This window comes from Vulpes lagopus, chromosome 7, assembly GCF_018345385.1.
Source record: "Vulpes lagopus strain Blue_001 chromosome 7, ASM1834538v1, whole genome shotgun sequence".
NCBI classification, from domain to species: domain Eukaryota; kingdom Metazoa; phylum Chordata; class Mammalia; order Carnivora; family Canidae; genus Vulpes; species Vulpes lagopus.
In genome coordinates, this window is record NC_054830.1 from 1758830 (window position 1) to 1780604 (window position 21775).

General features: G+C 46.9%; 1 protein-coding gene across 11 annotated transcripts in view; it reads left to right on the forward strand.

The window, feature by feature from the left end:
• LOC121494790 (zinc finger protein 555-like) overlaps positions 1-14407 on the forward strand; it is a 45476-nt gene extending 31069 nt beyond the window's left edge. For 2 of the 11 annotated variants that reach the window (XM_041761704.1, XM_041761711.1), the window contains 3 exons: positions 11345-11471; positions 11870-12053; positions 12668-14407. In XM_041761704.1, coding sequence (XP_041617638.1) covers positions 11345-11471; positions 11870-12053; positions 12668-14237 — 1881 coding nt within the window. In that variant the 3' untranslated portion in view covers positions 14238-14407. The other 9 variants (XM_041761719.1, XM_041761720.1, XM_041761706.1 and 6 more) reach the window with 8 other exon arrangements.
• Positions 14408-21775: the final 7368 nt, after the last annotated feature.

Below are 21775 nucleotides of genomic sequence, written 5' to 3' on the forward strand. Positions count from 1 at the left end.
GCAGCGCTAAACCGCTGAGCCACCCGGGCTGCCCCAAACAACCAATTTTTAAATAATAGTTCTGGAGGCCAAAAGTCTAAAATCAAGGTGTTGGCAAGGCTACGTTCTTTTTGGAAAGCCTAAGAGAGAATCTGTTCCCTTACCTTTTCTGGCTTCTAGAAGCCACCCAAATTCCTTGGGCCACAGCCCCTCCTCTGTCCTCGCTGCCAGCAGCGCGGGGTCTGCCCATCTCTGGGACTCCCCTGCTCTAACTCTGTCTTATGAGGGCCTGGTGAGAATGCTGGGGTCACACAGGAAAGCCAGTGTCACCCCCATCTCAGGGGCCTTAATCTCCTCTGCAATGTCCCTTTTGCCACATGCAGTGACATATTCCACTGCTTAGGGGGTGTGCACCTTTAGGATGCTGTTATTCTGCTGGCCTCACCTTGTATCCTTTGCTTTATGATGTGGAGTGGAAGTGGGGTGGAAATGCTGCAAACCACACGTGTACTTTGCACTAGGACTTGCTAACGGGCTACATCTGAAGAGGCTGCAGGAGGATGCAGGCTGCAGGAGGGAAGGGGTCTTGCTCCTTCCTGTCCTGGTTCCAGCTCGTATGTTTGAGAATGTCTCTCTCTTTTTATTTTTTTCCCTCTTTCTTAAGATTTATTTATTCATGAGAGACACAGCGAGAGAGGCAGAGACACAGGCAGAGGGAGAAGCAGGCTCATGCGGGGAACGTGATGCTGGACTCAATACCGGGACCCTCGGGGTCACGCCTTGAGCCGAAGCCGGGCCCTCAACCTCTGAGCCACCCTGGCCTCCCTTGAGAAGGTCTCTTGTGTGAATCTCACCCTAAATACCTTGACTCACACTTCTTTCCCCTCAGGTCACCATCGTTTTACTTTTTTCTCTGGTTGCGGTGAATGTTTTGTGAAGAATTCAGAGATCAGCCTCATTTCTCACCTTAATAAAGAAATGAGGGCAGCCTGGGTGGCCCAGCGGTTTAGCACCGCCTTTCAGCCCAGGGCCTGATCCTGGAGTCCTGGGATTGAGCCCTGCATTGGGCTCCCTGCATGGAGCCTGCTTCTCCCTCTGCCTGTGTCTCTGCCTCTCTCTCCTTCTGTGTCTAAATAAATAAAATACTTAAAAAAAAAAAAATGACATGTCCTTAAGGAGTGTTGCTTACAGGATATTTATCCGAATGCACAGCTGGCACACAGGGGTGCTGGAGGTCTGTGCCAGGCCCCAGTCCTAAGGCAGACTTCTGAATCTCATACTGGCTTATTAAAACTTGGTATTCATTACTGATCCATATTAAGCAAAAACAAAAAACAAAAAACAAAAAAACCCCTATATAATCGTGCTCTATTTGTAATAGCTTATGAATCCAGGGACGCCTGGGTGGCTCAGTGGGTTAGGTCTGACTCTTGGTTTCTGCTCAGGTGATCTCAGGGTTGTGAGATGGAGCCCGAGGCTGGCTCCGCAGTCGGTGGGGTCTGCTTGGATATTCTCTCCCCCGGCCCCTCTCTCCCTCAAATAAGTAAATAAATCTTTTTAAAAAGTTCTGTTTGTAAATCAAACAAGTGATGAGGAGGTCTGGAGCTCCCGTCTGTCTCAGCCTAGACAGTGTCGTGTGCCTTGGCTGTGCAGCCCATCCATCAAGGGTAAGGGTCCTCAGGTCCATCCCAAAGCGTCACACAGACTTTTTTTTTCTTTTTTCTGTTTTTCATCTGTTAACGCAGCAGCTCGGTCGCCGTCGGGCCACCGCAGCCTTCCATAGCGCAATTCCCCGCGGACGCGTCAAAACCCTGCGGGTCCATCCGTTTCCTTGCAGCGCAGAGCGCGCACCTGCGGATCCTAACGGCGGCCGCGCTCGGCTCCGGGGCGCGACCCCAGGACCCGGTCTGCAGACCTCCAGCCCCGGGGGGCGGGGCCCCGGTGTCAAAGGTCACCCGGGGAGCCCGCCTGGGCCTCCCACACGGTGACGTCACCGCGGAGGGTCTTTGTTCTTAAACAAAGAGCACAGGTCCACGGTGACCTCGACCCTGGGCCCTCCGGCCCTGGCTCCCGTCCCGGCTCCAACCAGGGGCGCCCCGCGGGGACACCGAGCCGGGACCGCCCGCCCAGGAGGAGGACGCGGGCGGGGCGCCACGCTGCCCGGAGACGCCGGACCCGCGGGGCCGCAAGGCGGTGCGGCTCGGAGCGCGCGTCCGGAGCGGGCGGGTCGGCCACGTGTGTCCGGACGGCCTGTCACTCAGGTGCGGAGGCGTGGCCACGGAGCGCCGTCCAATCAGAGCGACAGGGGCGGTTCTCGGAGAACAATCAGGGGCGCCTGGGCGGTGCCGGGGAGCTAGCCAATCAGAGGCCTGGGCTCGGAGCGCGGTCCAATCAGGGGCACCAGAGGCGGGCCTCGGAAAGCTGTCCAATCAGGAGCCCTGGGAGAGGGAGGTCCCCGAGCACGGTCCAATCAGGCGCGGGGGCGGGCACGCCCGCGGCCGCGTGGACGTGGCTCGGGGCCGGCCCCCCGCGCTCCAGCGCACCTGCCCCGCGCGGCCCCAGGTGTGCGGAGCGCGCTGCTCTCACCTGCCCCGCCCGCGGGCCCGCGGGGGGGACGCCCGCACAGCTCGGAGCCGGGCCGCGAGATGGTGAGTCCGAGACCGGGAGGGGCTGGTTCCAACCGGCCGGAACCGGCTTCCTGCGACCGCGGGCCCGCGTGTCCCCGCCCCCGGGGGTCCCGACCCGCGTGGCCGCCCTCGGCCGGGGGCTCGGCTCCTCCCCGAGGACAGCCCCGGGGGCGCGCGAGGAGCGTGGGGAGACCTGCAGGTGGCCCTTCCCAGGCAGGCCCTCGGCCCCCCGTGACCCCGACCCCGGTTCTCGCTCCCGGGGGGCGTAGCGGGCCGCCGACTGCACGCAGGTGTTCAGGGCGAGGAGAAACGGCCCCCGCCCCTGGCTGTGCACGCGGGCGCCGGTGCGGCCTCCTGCCCTCGCCCGCGGGGGGCTCTTTGTTCGGGGGGCCCTGAGGGCGGGGACCCCGCGCGAGACCTTGGGGTCACCCTCCCGGCTGCGTCCCCTTGAAAATCCGTGTTGGCTTGGCGGAGCCTCGGTGTTTTTAGCAAATGTCCAAATGGAGCGTGAGGGCGAAGATGAAATCTTCTCAGCGGAGTGAATTTCAGAAAAAGAAGGAAATGTCTCACATTCCGGTTGTTCAGCCTTCTCCTTAGAGCCCTCCCAGCGTGGAGTAAGTTTCTCGGGTCTGTTCCTTCCAGGGCCCACTCGCGTGGCTTCCGGGCAAAAGAGGGCCCTGGGGAAATAGAGGTAATAGAGGGCACCCCCCACCCCCACCCCCACCCCCACCCCCACCCCCCACCCCCACCCCGCGAGGCTGCGGAGAAGGGAGTGCCTCTCCCCAGGGTGCGGGAGGTCGGCTGCGAATTCCAGAGGTCACGTCTCTTCTTTTCCTTGGCAGCGTGGAGGACTCGTGCCGTGGGCACTACTGTGGCCTCTTACCTGTAACACGCTTTGCTTTCATCTACAGTAAATTGGCTCATGTCCGTGGGAGAGGTAGGGATGCGAGCATCTTTCTTACTTAGAGATCAGGGTGTCCCTGTCCTTTGCATTAAAGTGTTCGCAGTGTCTGCCGCTGCGCTTCAGTGGCTGCCCCGCCGTGGGTCAGGTCTCCCCGCAGCCTCGGACCTGCTGCCCATCGATTTAGGCCGAATTCCATCCTGTCAGGTGTACAGTTGCCTTAAAATCCTTGCTGTGTGTAGGCGGGCTCTCCCTTGTCCTTTAGAACATTTTGCCTGCTCCTGGACGTCCGTTCTTCTGTGAGGTTTGGAGAATTGGTATTTGTCAGGTCCCTGCCCAACCACACTTGGTTTATGGATTTAATTACATTTTATGAAGACCATTAAGTCTGTCTTAGGAGGGTTGATATCTTAGTAATAGTGAGGTACCCCCCTCTAAGAATGGGTGCCTTCTTTCCTTTTGTTTTGGGTAGTATCCTTAATGTTTTTGAATTTTTCCTTTTGGTTCTTCTCATAGCCTTCGTTTTACTTGTTTAATACTAATGAAATTTGGTTTTTACCATCGTATGTGTTACTTCTTTTTTTTTTTTTTTAAGATTTTATTTATATATTCGTGAGAGACACAGAGAGAGAGGCAAAGACACAGGCAGAGGGAGAAGCAGGCTCCCTGCGGGAAGCCGGATGTGGCCCTCGATCCCAAGACCCCGGGGATCATGACCCAGGTCAAAGGTGGACACTCAACCACTGAGACACAGGTGCTCCTGTGTTACCTTTTTATTTATTTTTTTTAAAAGATTTTATTTATTTATTCATGAGAGACACACACAGAGAGAGAGGCAGAGACACAGGCAGAGGGAGAAGCAGGCTCCATGCAGGGAGCCCGATGTGGGACTCAATCCCGGGACTCCAGGATCTTGCCCTGAGCCGAAGGCAGCACTAAACTGCTGAGCCACCCAGGGATCCCCTGTGTTACCTTTTTAAAAAGAATTTTTCCAACATGCTGTTGCTATTAATTAGGTAATGAAATTGGGTTTATACTGAAGTTTTATCCTGGATTCTTGTTAAAAATCTTACTCTGTGATTGTCATTTTTGTTCTGTAGGTGTCCTGTATATACAATTTTTAGATTTAGACAAAGGCAAGTGCTTCTTTTCTAGTATTGTACCTTAGTTTATTTCCTGGTGATACTGGATCTCTAGTAAAATGTTGACTAAGAGTGAGGTGCTAGACATACCTGGTTTCTACCTGATTGTTTTAGGGAAAACAGTGAGCTTCATACCATGTATATATTCTTTGTTCTGTTTTGAACATTCTTTTATTGGTTTTTCCTTTATTGGTTATGCATATTAGGTTTCTTTTTAAAGATTTTATTTATTTGAGAGAGAGATAGCAAGAGAGAGCACGAGTCGAGGGCGGGGAGATGCAGAGGGAGAGGGAGAAGCAAACTCTGCACCGAGCGGGGAGCCCAATGTGGGGCTCCATCCCAGGACCCTGAAATCATGACCTGAGCCGAAGGCACATGTGTCACCAACTGAGCCAGCCGGACTCCAGGTTATGCATATTAATTACATCATTTCCCAATGGTAAGATTTTTTTATGTATGACTGTTTCATATTATAAAATGTTTTTTGGCGACTCTTAGGATGATTACATGTGAATCATGAGTTGATTTCAGAGTTTTCTATTGTGTAATATAGCATCAGTGCAGGAAAATGCGTGTGACATAGGTACAGTGGAGAGATAACTTAAAAAAGAATCTTCTGTGAAATGAAGTTCAACCCTAAATGTAGAACTTTCACACCAAAAACCCCACTTGAAGTGAATCCCAGGGGCAGGTCCCGTCACTCGCTGGATGTAACTGGTATGTGGAAGTACATAAAGACTTATGCGTGTATTTGTAGTTCTGTGTATATAGTTAATGCATGTGTGCTTGTTGTTACATGTGTATATGTATTTATGAGCAATTTAGGTATCAATTTGCAGTATAATCTCAAATGGTTACTTTCGTGCTCTCTCTCCTTTACTCTGTCCTACAACCAGTCATTCATAAGTGTCTGTCAGTAGCAACAGGAATATAGATAAATGTATATATAAATACACGTGTAAATCCCTCTGTCTCTCTCTCTCTCTTTCTCTCTCTCCAGTCACAGTAGCAAAACCCCCGTAAGGTGTATCAAACAAGTGCAGGGGCTAGGGGAGTTTGTTCTGCATTGCCTCTGCTGCGAGCCAGTGTTCATAATACCTGCTTTACAGAGTTATAGGAACACATGAGCTAATGTGTACAAAGCTTTCTGCAAAGTCTTATGCACATAGTGGGTTCTCAGTGCACATTTAAAAAATTAATATTGTGTTAAAGTGTTTGATGGGGGATCCCTGGGTGGCGCAGCGGTTTGGCGCCTGCCTTTGGCCCAGGGCGCGATCCTGGAGACCCGGGATCGAATCCCACGTGGGGCTCCCGGTGCATGGAGCCTGCTTCTCCCTCTGCCTATGTCTCTGCCTCTCTCTCTCTCTGTGACTATCATAAATAAAATTAAAAAAAAAAAATTAAAAAAAAAATTTAAAGTGTTTGATGATTTCAAGCTGGGTGTATTGGGAGTCCCTATATCCGTCTCCCGGGGCCGCTATCACAAAAATGCTGTTGACTGGGCTCTTATAAACCATGTACGTTTGTCCCTCACAATTCTTTAGGCTGCGGAGTCACAGGTCAGGGCCCTGGGGGATTTGGTGTCTGGTGAGGATCATCATCCTGGTTCATGGACAGTGGTCTCCCCACTGTGCCCTCACGTGGAGGATGGGGCAAAGGCACTCATCCCACTGTTGAGGGCTGCACCTTCATGACCTAAGCCCCTCCACAGGCCCCACCTCTCACATCGAAGTTAGGATTTAACATGAATTTGGGGGAGTACAAAAAGTCAGTCTGTAGCGGTCCCCAAGACCACCCTTCGGGTCAGATTCCGTAGGAGGACTCTCATGACCCAGCAGGTAGGTGTGCTCACGGCTCTGATTTATTATAGTGCAAGAACACAGAGCACGGGCAGCAGAGGGGAAAGGTCCTGAGGAGACCGGGTGTTGAGTTCCCGGGGCCCCTCCCAGTGACATCTTGCAGGCTCTGCCGAGTTCCCCCAGCAGCCAGCATGCCAGCACATGCGGAGTGTTGTCTACTAGGGAAGCTAATGAGAGACTCAGCAGGTCTTTTATTGGGGGCTGATCATGGAGGCGCCCTCTGCCCGGCACCGACCAAGATTCCAGACACCCAGAAGTAAAGCTGGGCTTCAGCACAAGGCATTACTTGCATAAAAAGACACAGGGAGCCTCTCCTAGCAGGGTGGTGGGGAGCCTCCTCAAATCTAAGTTCCGAGGAACCAGCCAAGGGCCAGCCTTGGAAGCAGGACTTTCTACGGATGAGGACGCTCAGGCCTGTTGGGTTGTCTCTTCTGAATAGCCCAGTCCTTTGGGCCTCGGACAAGACCTCGTTATAGCAGCGTGATCATCAGTAGGACCCTTTGCAACTGGGTGAGACCAACATGCCGTATTGATTTTGGCTCTGCCCTGTAGGAGGTCCTGGACTTGCCCAGTCCAAGTAAATCCCATTAACCATAGAGGTAAACGTCATAGAACATTCTGGGCCTTTATCTTCAAAATTTCTGTATTGTATTATTTTTCTGCATTTTTCACCTGGCCTCAGGTGTCCGTTACCGTGTGGCACAACTCTGGTGAGGAAGTTGATGCTGACCCCAGTGTCTTCCAGGGACAAGGTTGGTTTCCTGAGAGGAATGCGTTAAGCAGCCAGGTCAGCAGGCTCCCACTGTGGCCTATTTTAGGGCATTCAGGCTGGTCCTTGTTCAGAGGGACAGCGTGTGGTGGTCGGCTTCAGACAGGTCTGTTGCCCATGTCGCTAGTTTGTCTACCTCGCTGCTGTGGATGGCATTGGGGGGGGGGGTGATCTGCGTGGGCAGAAACAGAAGTGAACGCCTTGATTTCACATGGTCTCATCGGAGAACAAGGCCTTCCTCACTGGCAACTGTGAGGGACCCACACGGACCGCCCTGAGATTTTCATAGGTCAGGACCTCACAGAAGTGTCCTGTGTCCTCCGTATTGACACAGAGTCCTGATCGTGGAGCTTATACCTGCTTCTGGATCGGTCCGGTGTGTTCTGAGGCTGACGCAGCCCATCGTGAGCTTACAGTCAAGTTCAGGCCGTTCGGAACTCAGCATTCCCCGAGTCACTAGGGGCCTTCCTTAGCAGCGGCAAAGGCGAGACCCTGCAGGGTCACGGAGTTGTGTTCCAGGGTGCAGGTGTTGCTCTCCCGAGCTCCTGTTGTCTTGTCTCTGAGTCCACGTGAGCCACTGGTGGACAGTCACTCTCTGATGCCATCGGAAATAGGGTTTCGGGGACGCCTGGCTGGGTCAGTCAGTTAAGCATCTGCCTTCGGCTCAGGTCATGATCTCAGGATCCTGGGATTGAGTCCCACATCAGGCTTGCTGCTCAGTGGAGAGTCTGCTTCTCCCTCTCGCTGTGCTCTGGCTCAGGCTCGCTCTCTTGCTTGTTCTGTCCCAAGTAAATAAATAAAATCTTTAAAAAAAGAGAGAGAAAAGAAATAGGGTTTCATAAGAGCTCTTTGACAAGCTGAAGACTTGTACTAAAACTTCCCAAAGTGTATCTCCATTTAGAGATTGCCTGTCTCTTCGTTGTTTCCCTCTTGCTTTGAACCTCCAGTGGGTAAAAACTCAGTGAAAAGTTATTTGGTGTAGAGACCTAAATGATGCGATGGTCCCTCTGGCATTTATGAAATTACACGCACAAATCATCTGCATCAGCTTTTTTCTTGAATGCAGGTGCAGTAGCCACAAAGCAGAACAGTTTTAAATAAGAAAAATCCCCTTCCCCTCTTCTTTGTCAGCACAAATTCATTCAAAGCCTGTGTAGGTTTTGTAGGGTTGCCATAATGACTTGCCGTAGCTGGGTGGCTTAGGAACTGGTGCTCTTGGAGTTCAGGAGGCTAGAAGTCTGGAATCAAAGGGGCAGAAGGGTTGTGCCTTGCAGCTTCTGGTGGCCCCTGGCCTCTGCTTGTGACAGGGAACTCCGATCTCTGCATCCCACCTTCATGTGGCCACCTTCCCTGTGTGTCTCTGGCTTCACATGGCATTTTCTTTTTAGAAGGCTGCCAGCCAGATTGAAATGGGGCCTGTCCTCACGGCCTTATCTTAACTTGGTTATGCTCACAAAGATCGTCTTTCCGAGTAAGGTCCCATTCATAGGTATCAGGGATTAGGATTTCAACATACCTTTTTTGGAGATGAAGTTTAAGCCACGATGAGACCCTGGTAGTAAATCCAGCGGTTATATGGGTAACATTGCAGCTGCCCGGGAAGATGTGGCTCCAGTGCATGGGTGGGTCAGGAGGCCGTGGCCCAGCAGCAACAGGTAGAAGAAAGGGTAGAGGATCCCTGCCCGCTCGGCCCTTGGTTTATCTAATTTTGCTCCAGCTCTAGAAACGGATTTAGCTAATTTTTTCTCCCGGTGCAACACAAAGTTTTTATATTTTTTGCCCATCCATAGTTGACCTTGGTCACTTGGGGGCCCTTTCTCCCTGTGCCTGGAGAAGTGAACAAAAATCAAAGACCTCACAAAAGCCACGCTTAGTTTTTCTCCTTCTGCTCAGGGAGCATTTGCCAAAAGCAGCCCGTTCCCCCAGTGTGCCAGGCCTCCTGCGGCCAGACCTGTCCGTCTGTCCGCTCTTGCTTCACAGCCAACAGCAGCTCAGCTGCTCTTGCACATCCCATACGACCCCCTGGCCACCCGGGCCCCCTCGTCTTCCCGAACAGCCCTTTGCTCTATTTCCGTGAGTCAGGGGTGTTCTAGCAAATCCCACCACTGATGCCAACCAGGACTGGTGTCAGCAAGACCACCCTTGTGCCCTGCTAGTAGGACCCCCGCGGCTTAGCGTACAGCTTGCCTCGGCTATGATCTGTTACAACAGAAGGACACACAGCAAAGCTAGCCAAGGGCAGGGGCATATGGGGGAAAGTCCGAGGGAAACAAATGCCTGTCTTTCCCACTGGAGCCCCCCGGAAAGCACCAGCAGCGAGGCGTGACAACACATGGAATGTTTCTGCCAGAGGGGCTCAGTTGAGACTCTGCCTGGGATTTCTACTCCACCTCCCAGAAGGAAGGCTGGTGTTCAGTGTTAACAATCCTGTGTGCACCGCAGTTCAGGCACAGCGAGTTAATCCGTCAGGCTCCCAGACACCAGCCTGGCCCAGAGTTGTGTCTACGGATAAAGCTGAGGCCTGAAATGTCCCGCCTTCTGCACGCTCGGTGTGAAACTCCCTGGAAGGAGCACTGCAGGTAGCAAAGGCCGGGTCAGCTGTCTCGGGGGCCGCCCTTGTTCCCCTGCCAGGAATGGGGGCTTGCCTGCTAAACTGCTTCTCTGTTGAACAAGTGCATTCTGGCATCAGAATCGTTGAATGTGAGTATTTTCTCCTGCTCTCAGATGTCCGTGGGTTGAGGAACTTTAAAAAACAAACAAACAAACAAACAAAAAAACAGGCTGTAGGGAATCCCTGGGTGACTCAGCGATTGGGTGTCTGCCTTTGGCCCAGGGCGTGATCCTGGGGTCCTGGGATCGAGTCCTGCATCAGGCTCCCCGCAGGGAGCCTGCTTTTCCCTCTGCCTGTGTCTCTGCCTCTCTCTGTGCGTCTCATGAATAAATAAATAAGATCTTAAAAAAAAAAAGTGTAAGGGAAGGATGCAGCTCAGTGGTTTCTGTGCTCTTGGGGTAGGCCTGAGGTTCTCTTGTGCCCAACAGGGGAGGGACATGGAACGGAGGGAATCTGAGAGTACGGCCTCAAGGATGAGGTATGGGGGGCCGCTTCTACCTGGAACTTGATATGAGAGAGGGTGTCCGTTGTAGGAAGGCACTGCCTAGCCCTTTATGTATTTTATAATCTCGGGCAAACTCACTGTCAGATACTTTTGACTTCTGCTAACTTCTTCACAGGGTGGGACTTTCATCCTTATCCTCAAGGTCAGCGAGGATGCTCTTACATGGCTCTTGTGGGAAGAGCTGTTTTGTTATTTGTCATTTGTGTGTGTTTGGAGGGGGGCGGGGCAGGTGCACCGAGTCTAGGGAGTGTAGGGAATGGATGCAGGTCTGAGTTCTCCCATCTGTGTCCTCCTTCCTGAACTCCAACTCCTCAATAACTTTCGTCTGAGTCCTGTATTACACAAATACATTAGCACTACTTCTTCAAAAGAGTTGAATCATTTAGCCAGCAGAAACTGTCTACTTATGGTGTGGCATTCTTTAAGATGATATGGTGAGCTGGCCCCTGCTGCAGGAGGATTCCCACAAGCCTTCTGGGTTTGGCAAGGGGAGCAGAAGAAGTTCCCAGTCCTTCACTGTGTTCCTATTTCATAAAACCTCACCCTGGTTTGACCTGGCACTTGATGTGGTGCTTAGTGAGTGATGTGGTGCATAATGTGTGAGCCGAAGCCGTTTGTGTCACAAGGGATCGATGGGTCTGAAAATGCAAATATTTGTTCCGTTAGTAGAACATTTCTGTGAATTCTCCAAGGTGGTCTGAACCATTTGGTTAAGGAAGAATGAGACTTGATGTGGTTGCAGTAAAAGTGTAAAGATAAGTTCAGTGTGTGTGGTGCTGTTAACTCTGTGAGGGTGTGAGTGTGGATAGAGTAATCGATCTGATGATCTGATGATCAAGTCATAGAGGAGATGGCAGGTAACCACAGAGCCTTATTTGAATTTCCTGTGCATTGAATCCAGTTGCTCAGTGAGTCTCAACTTTCCTTCTGCACATATGTTGGGTGTTTTAGGACTCCGTGGTCTTTGAGGATGTGGCTGTGGACTTTACTGTGGAGGAGTGGGCTTTGCTAGATTCTGCTCAGAGGAAGCTCTACAGAGAGGTGATGCTGGAAAACTTGAAAAACCTGGCCTCAGTGGGTAAGAACGACCACATTCCTTCACTTAGTCACTTAGAGAACAAGCATTTCTTGCACGTCAAACCCGTTTCGGGATTTGGATTGTGGAAAGGAAATACACAGCCACCACAGAACTACAATCTAATAGTTTCTGCATGAGAATGAGAATCTCTGCATTAAACTGATTTTTTTCTATCTGTATAGCTCCCTGTGCGTCATCAGTGAATATAGATTTCATGAGTCATTAAGGAGCCCAGTGAAGTTTATGTAATCTTGTGACAATTCTGTGTTTATTAAATTGCTTACCACTTTGACCCCTTGTACATGTTATTGATGAAGTCCTGACACAGCCAAACTTCAGTGTCATTCTGACCAGCAGGTACCTTCTTTTTTTAAACCCTGTTCCCTTTCTGCTTTCAGATGATGAGACTCAATTTAAAGCCAGTGGGTCAGTTTCTCAGCAGGATGTTCATGGGAATAAAATACCCAAGGAACATAAAATAACAAAGTCCACCAGAAATGATTCCTGGGCCTCTGTTTTAGGGAAAATTTGGGAAGAACTTAGCACTGAAGATCAGCGCATGAAGCAGGGGCAACATCTGAGGTGAGTTGCGCTCACAAGAGAAAGCATTATTCCAGGAGAGAATTTTAGTGTGTCATGAAATTGAAGAAGCAAACAAAATAAAAACACTTATGGGAGCCTAGATCAAATTTGTTTATTCACTGAGAGTGTTTACAGAAAAATGTCTTAAATATGTTGATGTTGAGTGTTAAAAACAATTCAGAGGGCAGCCCAGGTGGCGCAGCAGTTTAGTGCTGCCGGCAGCCTAGGGCGTGATCTTGGAGACCCTGGATCGAGTCCCATGTCAGGCTCTCTGCATGGTGCCTGCTTCTCCCTCTGCCTGTGTCTCTGCCCCCACCCCCGTCTCTATGAATAAATAAATAATATTTTTTAAAAATGTAAAAAAATAAATAAATAAAAACAATTCAGATCAAAACAGTTAGGAGGAAAAGCCCATGTTTAAGAAACACTGTTTTCATAATGCCTATGGTTGAATTCCCTTCCAGGATACTCAGTTTTTTTCTGTTTTGTCCGATAGGGCAGAAAGCCTGCATATTCATTACAATTGATGAATGGGTAATCCTAATACTTAATAGTAAATATTAAGAAATCATTAATCAAACCATTGATGATGACATGCTTCTCATTTTTAACAGAAATCGTGTGGTGGAGAAGCTCTCTGAAAGTAACGATCAGTGTGGGGAAGGCTCGAGTCAGATTCCAGATCTTAATCTGTACCAGAAAACTCTTACTGGAATAAAAGAGTATGAATGTAGTGCATATGGAAAAGTCCTCGTGCATCATTCCTCCCCCAAGAGTCACATCGCTGTGCACAGTGGACACAAACCATATCAGTGTCAGGAGTGTGGGCGGGCCTATAGTTGTCGTTCACACCTTCGAATGCATGTGAGGACCCACAATGGAGAGAGAACCTACGCATGTAAATTATGTGGAAAGACCTTTCCTCGTACTTCTTCCCTAAACCGGCATGTAAGGATTCATACTGCTGAGAAAACTTATGAATGCCAGCAATGTGGGAAAGCCTTCATTGATTTTTCAAGTCTTACTAGTCATGTGAGAACTCACACTGGAGAGAAGCCCTATAAATGTAAGGAATGTGGGAAAGCCTTCAGCTATTCCTCCACCTTTCGAAGGCACATGATAACACACACTGGAGAGAAGCCCTATAAATGTAAGGAATGTGGGGATGCCTTCAGCTATTCCTCCACTTTTCGAAGACACATGATATCACACACCGGGGAGACACCACATAAATGTAAAGAATGTGGAGAAGCCTTCAGCTATTCCTCAGCTTTTCGAAGGCACATGATAACACACACTGGAGAGAAACCCTATGAATGTAAACAGTGTGGAAAAACCTTTATTTACCTGCAATCCTTTCGGAGACACGAAAGGATTCATACTGGAGAGAAACCCTATGAATGCAAACAATGTGGGAAAACCTTCATTTATCCCCAATCCTTCCGAAGACATGAGAGGACCCATGGTGGAGAGAAACCCTATGAGTGTAGCCAGTGTGGGAAAGCCTTCAGCCACCCCTCATCCTTTCGAGGGCATATGAGAGTGCACACTGGAGAGAAACCTTATGAATGCAATCAGTGCGGAAAAACATTCAACTGGCCCATATCTTTAAGAAGACATATGAGGACACACATGAGGGAGAAACCCTTTGAATGCAAACAATGCGGGAAAGCCTTCAATTTGTCTGCCTGCTTCCGAGAACACGTGAGAATGCACCCTGGAGACAAATCGTATCAATGTAAGCTGTGTGGGAAGGCGTTCTATTGCCACATATCCTTACAGAAACATATGAGAAGGCACACCGCAGAGAAGCTCTACGAATGCAAGCAGTGTGGGAAAGCTTTCAGTTGGCCTGAACTTTTGCAACAGCACGTGAGAACACACACTGCAGAGAAACCTTATGAATGTAAGGAGTGTGGGAAAGTCTTCAAGTGGCCGTCGTCTTTGCCAATACATATGAGAGTGCACACTGGGGAGAAGCCCTATGACTGTAAGGAGTGTGGGAAAGCCTTCAGTTGCTCCTCATCCTTAAGGAGACACATACGAACACACACTACAGACAGACACTACTTAGGTGATGCGGGAAGTTCTCCTGCGAGTGAATGCATACCTTCAGTGGATTCAGAAAATCCACACCAGGACAGAAACCTTATAAAAACTGTAAATATGGTACTGCCTTTGTGAGCACCTCATCGAAGTGGACCTATGCGGCACATCTTTCCATTCTTTTACAGAAAAACAATTAGGTGAAAAATAGCTCTCCAAGTACTCTTTCAGCTATCATACAAAGTTTTACAGGTGGTGGTTTCTCCCCTACATTTCAGTAAATAAACCTATCTTTACAATTTGTTGGACTCATGGTGATTTGAAGTGTATTTTTAATATGCGAGTAGTTTTAATTCCTTAGTTCCTTAAATTCTTTAAGGGGTTGTCAGAACAATGACATTTTTATATTTGTTGGGGTTTTCTTACTAGCTTAGTGTGGCAGATGCTGGATATCACCCATAATATATTTCCTGCCTTACTGAGAATTTATTTATTTATTTTGGCCGGAGGAACCTTATTCTTTACAACAGCTAGCAGAAATTTGTAATTTTGCAGAGCTCTTCAAAAGCATAGTCTCGTGTGAGTTGCCATTTTCAACTTTTCCCCTTTGCTCTTTGTACTTGCTTGTGATTGGAAATTGGACAATAGGCTTTTACGGAAGAGCGGCTTTGTGACCATGAGTTATAAGATACAGCATTTGAGGTGGTTCTTCTGCATTGTGTCCTGTCAATGTGGGTAATGTTGGGAACTACATTTCCCTTCCCGTTTTGATTACATGGTCAAATTTTCCTGTAGCCTAACTTGGCCTGAGATTTGGCTTCTACATAGAAGTGAAGAAGCCATTTCTGTGTTTGGAGCCATCTTAAGGTGTGATAGATGCAAAGGGGGCTGTTGGACATCAGCCCATTTTCCTGATTTTGGCCCTGCCAGTCAAGAGTATCATGAAAAAAAAATGCCATGTGCTTGATTCCCATTTTTCTCGAGTTGTAGGCTTCCATGAATATCTCAATCAACTATGTGTCAAGGATCCATTTGTGTGGTCTTGCACTCACAGTTTGGATATTCTTACAAATGCTGATGTGTTCTCTAGACTACTAATTCAGACTCACAGTTAGTGATCTTCTCTGATGGTATGAGTCCCCTCTTCTCTAGATTTTTACATATGCGTGTAAGATCTCATTTGTATAGTGAACACCTTATTTTCAATACTTATGTGACTCTGAGATCCTGATTCTGCCACAGAGGCTACAATGTTGCTGCAAAGCAAAACACCACATGGGACTTTGTTAGCCTTTTGCACTTTAAAGTGTGCTGATTTAGTCCTTCTAAGTGACAAAAAAACACCTTCATATTTTAGATTTTGGGGAGAGCTGAATGCTCTTCCTTGAAATGAACTTAACTGTTTGGATTATGTGTCAAAATCAGTCATTATGTGAACAGTGTGATTATGTGTCATTAATAACAGTATGTATTTTATCTTCAAGAATAATCTTTTAGAGATCCCTGGGTGGTGCAGCAGTTTGGCGCCTGCTTTTGGCCCAGGGCGCGATCCTGGAGACCCGGGATTGAATCCCACATCGGGCTCCCGGTGCATGGAGCCTGCTTCTCCCTCTGCCTATGTCTCTCCCTCTCTCTCTCTGTGACTATCATATATATATATATATATATATATATATATATATATATATATATATATATATATATATATCTTTAAAAAGAAAAGAATAATCTTTTATAGGGGGATCCCTGGGTGGCTCAGCGGTTTGGTGCCTGCCTTTGGCCCAGGGCCTGATCCTGGAGTCCAGGATCGAGTCCTGCGTTGGGCTCCCGGCATGGCATGGAGCCTGCTTCTCCCTCCTCCTGTGTCTCTGCCTCTCTCTCTCTATGTCTATCATAAACAAACAAACAAACAAACAAACCTTTAAAAGTAAAAGAATAATCTTTTATAGATATTTCTTAGAAATACACTGTTACCACATCATTTGTATACTTAATATATTACTATCCCAAGGGCTGCTGTAACGAAGCACTACAAATGAATGGCGTAGGGCAACAAATTTTGGTCTGACAATTCTGAAGGCAGGAGTCCAAAAATCTCAGTATCGGCCAGACCCTGCTTCCTCTAAAGGTTCGAGAGAAGGATCTGCTCCAGCCCTCTCCTAGCTCCTGGTAGCTCATTGGCTTGTGGCAATGTAACTAATCTTCACACTGCATTCTGCATGCATGCGTGTTTATCTCCTTTGTGTGGCATTTAAAAAAATAAGGACCACACATAGCAAGTTAGGGTGGATCCTATTCCAGTATCTCGGCCTCTAATTATATCTATGACAACGCTCTTTCTAAATAAAGTCACGTTCCCAGGTACTGGGGTTAGGACTTCAACATACAGATTTTGATGGACAATTCAACCCATAACACTACCAAATGTCACTCTCTTTCTCATGTACTGAGAGACTAGATTAAAATATTCCATTGCAATTATGCATTCCAAATCAACTGTGATTTTGTTAAGCGTTATACATTCCACGTCAGTATTTCCAGGTGCATACCACCTAAGGTATTTTGTCATGTTTATTTTATTTTTATTGTTACATAAACATTTGTTACTAAACTGATTTCTTATTCATTGTTAATAAAACCTTAAATAATTGTTTTGTCAGAGCCTTCTAATCCAAACCATTGGGAACACAATGGTAGTCAATGAAAATTGAGTGCCTTGAATTCAAGTAATTTGAGTGAATACCCGAAGGATAGTGGGATGTATCAGAGGGTGTTTGGAAGGATATATTTTCAGATTTGAGCTTCTGTTTGGTGATTGTAGAAGGCAGAAATAATTGAATTTAGCTAACTGAAATGAATTTGGAAAGGCAGCAGTCATTATTGAGAAGAGGGGATTTTAAAGAATTTTATTTGAAAGAGAACATGAGTTGGGGCCAAGGGAGAGGGACAAGCAGACTCCTCACTGATAGCAGAGCCTGATGCAGTGCTCGATCTCATGACCCCTGAGATCATGACCTGAGCTGAAACCAAGGGTCAGACACTCAACTGACTGAGAAACCCAGGTACCCTGAGAAGAGAGAATTTTTTTAAAAATTTAAAATTTAAACTCAATTTAGTTAACATATATTGTATTATTAGTTTAAGGGGTAGAATTTAGTGATTCATCCGTTGAATATAACACCCAGTGCTCATTACATCAGATGCCCTCCTTAATGCCCATCATCCAATACCCCATTCCCTCTGAAGAGGGAAATTATTTGCAAAGCTTTTATTTTTATTCCAGTCGGTTAACATAAGTGTTAATGTTAGTTTCAGGTGTACGGTATAGTGATTCAGCTCTTCCATACTTCATCCTGTGCTCCTCACAAATGCACTTCTTTATCCCTATCACCTATTTAACTCATCCCCCTCCTCCTCCCCTCTGGTAACTACCAATTCTCCATAATTAAGAGTCTCTGTTTCTTGATTCATCTCTTTTCTCCCCTCGTGCTGGTTTGTTTTGTTTCCTAAATTCTGTATATGAGTGAAACCATATGGTATTTGTGTTTCTCTGATTGAGTTATTTTGCTTAGCATAATACTCTCTAGCTCCCTTCTTGTTGCAAATGGTAAGATTCCATTCTTTTTTATAGCTGAATAGCCCAGTGTATATATATATCTTCTTTTTCCATCCATCAATCCGTAGACACTTGGGCTGTTTTCATAACTTGGCTGTTATAAATAATGCTGCTGTAAACATAGGGGTGCATGCATCCCTTTGAATTAGTATTTTTGTTATTTTAGGTAAATATCCAGTAATACAATTGCCGGGTCATAAGGTAGTTCTGTTTTTTACTTTCTGAGGATCCTCCATACTATTTTCCTCAGTGGCTGCACCAGTTTACATTCCCACCAACAGTGGGGGAGTGTTCTTTTTTCTCCACATCCTCACCAATGCTTGTTTCTTATATTGTTGATTTTAGCCATTCTGACAGGTGTGAGGTGCTATCTCGTAGTTTTGATTTACATTTCCCTGATAATAAGTGATGAGCATCTTTTCATGTCTGTCAGCCATCTATCTTCTTTGGAGAAGTCTTGATGTTTTCTGCCCCTTTTTTTTTTTTTTTTATGATAGTCACAGAGAGAGAGAGGCAGAGACACAGGCAGAGGGAGAAGCAGGCTCCATGCACCGGGAACCCGATGCGGGACTCGATCCCAGGTCTCCAGGATTGCGCCCTGGGCCAAAGGCAGGTGCCAAACCGCTGCGCCACCCAGGGATCCCCCTTCTGCCCATTTTTAAATTGGATTATTTGGTTTTTGACTGTTGAGTTTTATATGCTTTTTTATATATTTTAGATACGAATCCTTTATCAGTGATGTAATTTACAAATATCTTCTCTCATTCCTTTTTCAAAAAGATTTCATTTATCTGAGAGAGCATGGGGGGAGAAAGAGCATGTGTGTGAGCATGAGCGGAGGGTGGGGCAAAGGGGGAGGGAGAAGCTGGCTCCCCGCATGCGGGGCTCTATCCCAGGACCCCAGGAATCAGGACCTGAGCTGAAAGCAGCTGCTTAACCAACTGAACCCTCCAGATGCTCCGTCTTTCATATGTTGCCTTCTTCTTTGCTGTGAAGAAGGTTTTAATTTTGATGTAGCCCCAATACTTTATTTTTGCCTTTGTTTCCCTTGCCCCTGGAGACATATTTAGAAAACAGTCGCTAGGACCAGTGTTCTGTTCTAGGATTTTTGAAGTTACTCCCTGTGTTCTGTTCTAGGATTTTTGTGGTCTGACATTTAGTTCTTCCTAATTTTGAGTCTCTTTGTGTATGGTGTAAGAAAGTCACCCAGTTTCTTTCTTTTGCATGTTGCTGCCCAGTTTTCCCAAGACTATTTGTTGAAGAGACTTTTTCCCATTGGATATTCTTTCCTGCTTTGCCGAAGATTAGTTGACCATATAGCTCGGAGCCCATTTCTAGGCTTTCTATTTTGTTCCATTGATCTATGTGTCTATTTTTGTCCCAGTATCATATTGTTTTGATTACTACAGCTTTGTAATATAACTTGAAATCCAGAATTGTGATGCCTCCCACTTTGCTTTTGCAAGATTGCTTTGGCTATTCAGGGTCTTCTGCAGTTCCATACAAATATTAGGATTGTTCTAGTTCTGTGTAAAATGCTGGTGGTACTTTGATAGGGATTGCATTAAATGTGTAGATTACTTTGGGTAGTTTAGACATTTAACAATTCTTCCAGTCCATGAACATGGAGTGTCTCCTTTCTTTGTCATCTTCAATTTCTTTTATCATTGTTTTATAGTTTTCAGAGTACAGATATTTCACCTCTTTGATTAGGTTTATTCCTAAGTATCTTGTTATTTTTGGTACAATTGTCAATGAGATTGCTTTTTAAATTTCTCTTTCTGCTGCTTCATTAGTGGTGTACAGAAATGCAAAAGATTTCTCTACATCAATTTTGGGCCCCACAACTTCACTGAATCTCAGTTTTCTGGTGGAGCCTTTTGAGTTTTTTACTATATAATATCATGTCATCTGCAATTACTTTGAGGGGACTGTTTAATCATTTTTGTAGTTTGGAGGTGAGCTTCAGAACATAAAGTATTGGGACGCCTGGGTGGTTCAGTGGTTGAGCATCTGCCCTCAGCTCAGGGCGTGATCCCAGGATCCTGGGATTGCGTCCCACATCGGGCTCCCTGTGAGAAGCCTGCTTCTCCCTCTGCCTATGTCTCTGCCTCTCTCTGTATGTCTGTTATGAATAAGTAAATAAATATTTTAAAAAGAACATAAAGTATCAATTTGAGTGACATGTGATAAGAAAGAAGGTATATTTGACATCTTCAAATAGGAATTTTAATGTTGGTAGGAAGAGAGGATGGAAGCTTTTGTTTTAGTGATCCACAGCTTTAGTAAATTCACTTTTACAAGTATCATTTCCATCTGTGCAGACCTCCAGCACTGGCCAGGGAAGAGGGAGAAATATAACACCTTATTTTATTAAAGAGCAGACAATATCTAATTTTCATTTCTTCCATGCTCTCTTTTTTCATAAGCACTCTACTTCTAAGCATTTCATAGTTTAATGTGATTTGATAATCATTTGTGTCTCATTCTACCCTCCTGCTACATCAGTTCTTCCTCTCACACAGATGAAGACAGTGAAACAGGGAGTACAGAGTTGCCCAAACTCCTGTAGGTCTTAAAAATGGGAAGCCAGAGCCTGGCTGGCTCAGTGATTTAGCGCCGCCTTCAGCCCAGGGCGTGATCCTAGAGACCTGGGATTGAGTCCCACGTTGGGCTCCTTGCATGGAGCCTGCTTCTCCTGCCTGTGTCTCTGCCTCTCTCTCTCTCTCTCTGTCTCTCATGAATAAATAAATAAAATCTTTAAAAAAAAAAAAAAGGAAAGCCAAGATTAAAGGTTATTTGTGCTTGGTTTTTTTCGGGAATTATCACAAACTGAGAACACTGGAAGGCAGGTGTGTTGCTGAATTTTAGAAATATGGTATCAAATTTTACAAAAAGACTCCAAAAGCTATTAGGCATTACTTTTATGAGACATGGAAAAGACAGCTATAGGAAATTATGATCATTGTCTAGGAATGGGATTTTAGAATAAGTGGGCACCTACGTTCTTTGGAGAGTGATGGTATATTCTTTGTTGGTATAACTGCATTTATGAGAACTCAGAATTATACTTAAAATAATTTTACTGCATGTATTATTATATTTTTTTAATTTTTTATTTATTTATGATAGTCACACACACACACACAGAGAGGCAGAGACACAGGCAGAGGGAGAAGCAGGCTCCATGCACCGGGAGCCTGACGTGGGATTCGATCCTGAGTCTCAAGGATCGCGCCCTGGACCAAAGGCAGGCGCCAAACCGCTGCGCCACCCAGGGATCCCTACTGCAGTATTTCCTACTGTGAAGCCCCCATTCCAGGGATCCCTACTGCATGTATTAAAAATCAAAAAGCCAACAAAATCTTTCATTTGCTAAGGGAAAGTTTAAACTACTGAGCCTTGATCTGCTTACACATACCCCCAAAGTATTTTTGGAACTCCGACTGAAGTTAAGAAACACCCACCGTGGTCACATATGCCTTCATTTCACACTCAGAACTGGAGAGAAGTGCAAGTGCTCCTGGAATCAGTGGGGTTTTTTTCTTTTTCTTTTTATTTTTTTTTTTTAATTTTTATTTATTTATGATAGGAACACAGTGAGAGAGAGAGGCAGAGACACAGGCAGAGGGAGAAGCAGGCTCCATGCACCGGGAGCCCTGACGTGGGATTCGATCCCGGATCTCCAGGATCGCGCCCTGGGCCAAAGGCAGGCGCCAAACCGCTGCGCCACCCAGGGATCCCGTTTTTTTCTTTTTAAAAGATTTTATTTATTTATTTATAAGAGAGACACAGAGAGAGAGGCAGACACAGGCAGAGGGAGAAGCAGGCTCCCTGCAGGGGCCCGATGTGGGACTCAATCCCAGGAGTCCGGGATCACACCCTGGGCTGAAGGCAGAAGCTCCACTGCTGAGCCACCCAGGGATCCCCCTCCTTTTTTTTAAAGATCTTATTTATTCATTAGAGCACACAAGCAGGGGGAGAGGGAGAGGGAGAAGCTGACTCCTCGCTGAGCAGGGAGCCCTGGGATCATGATCTGAGCCAAAGGTAGATGCTTAAC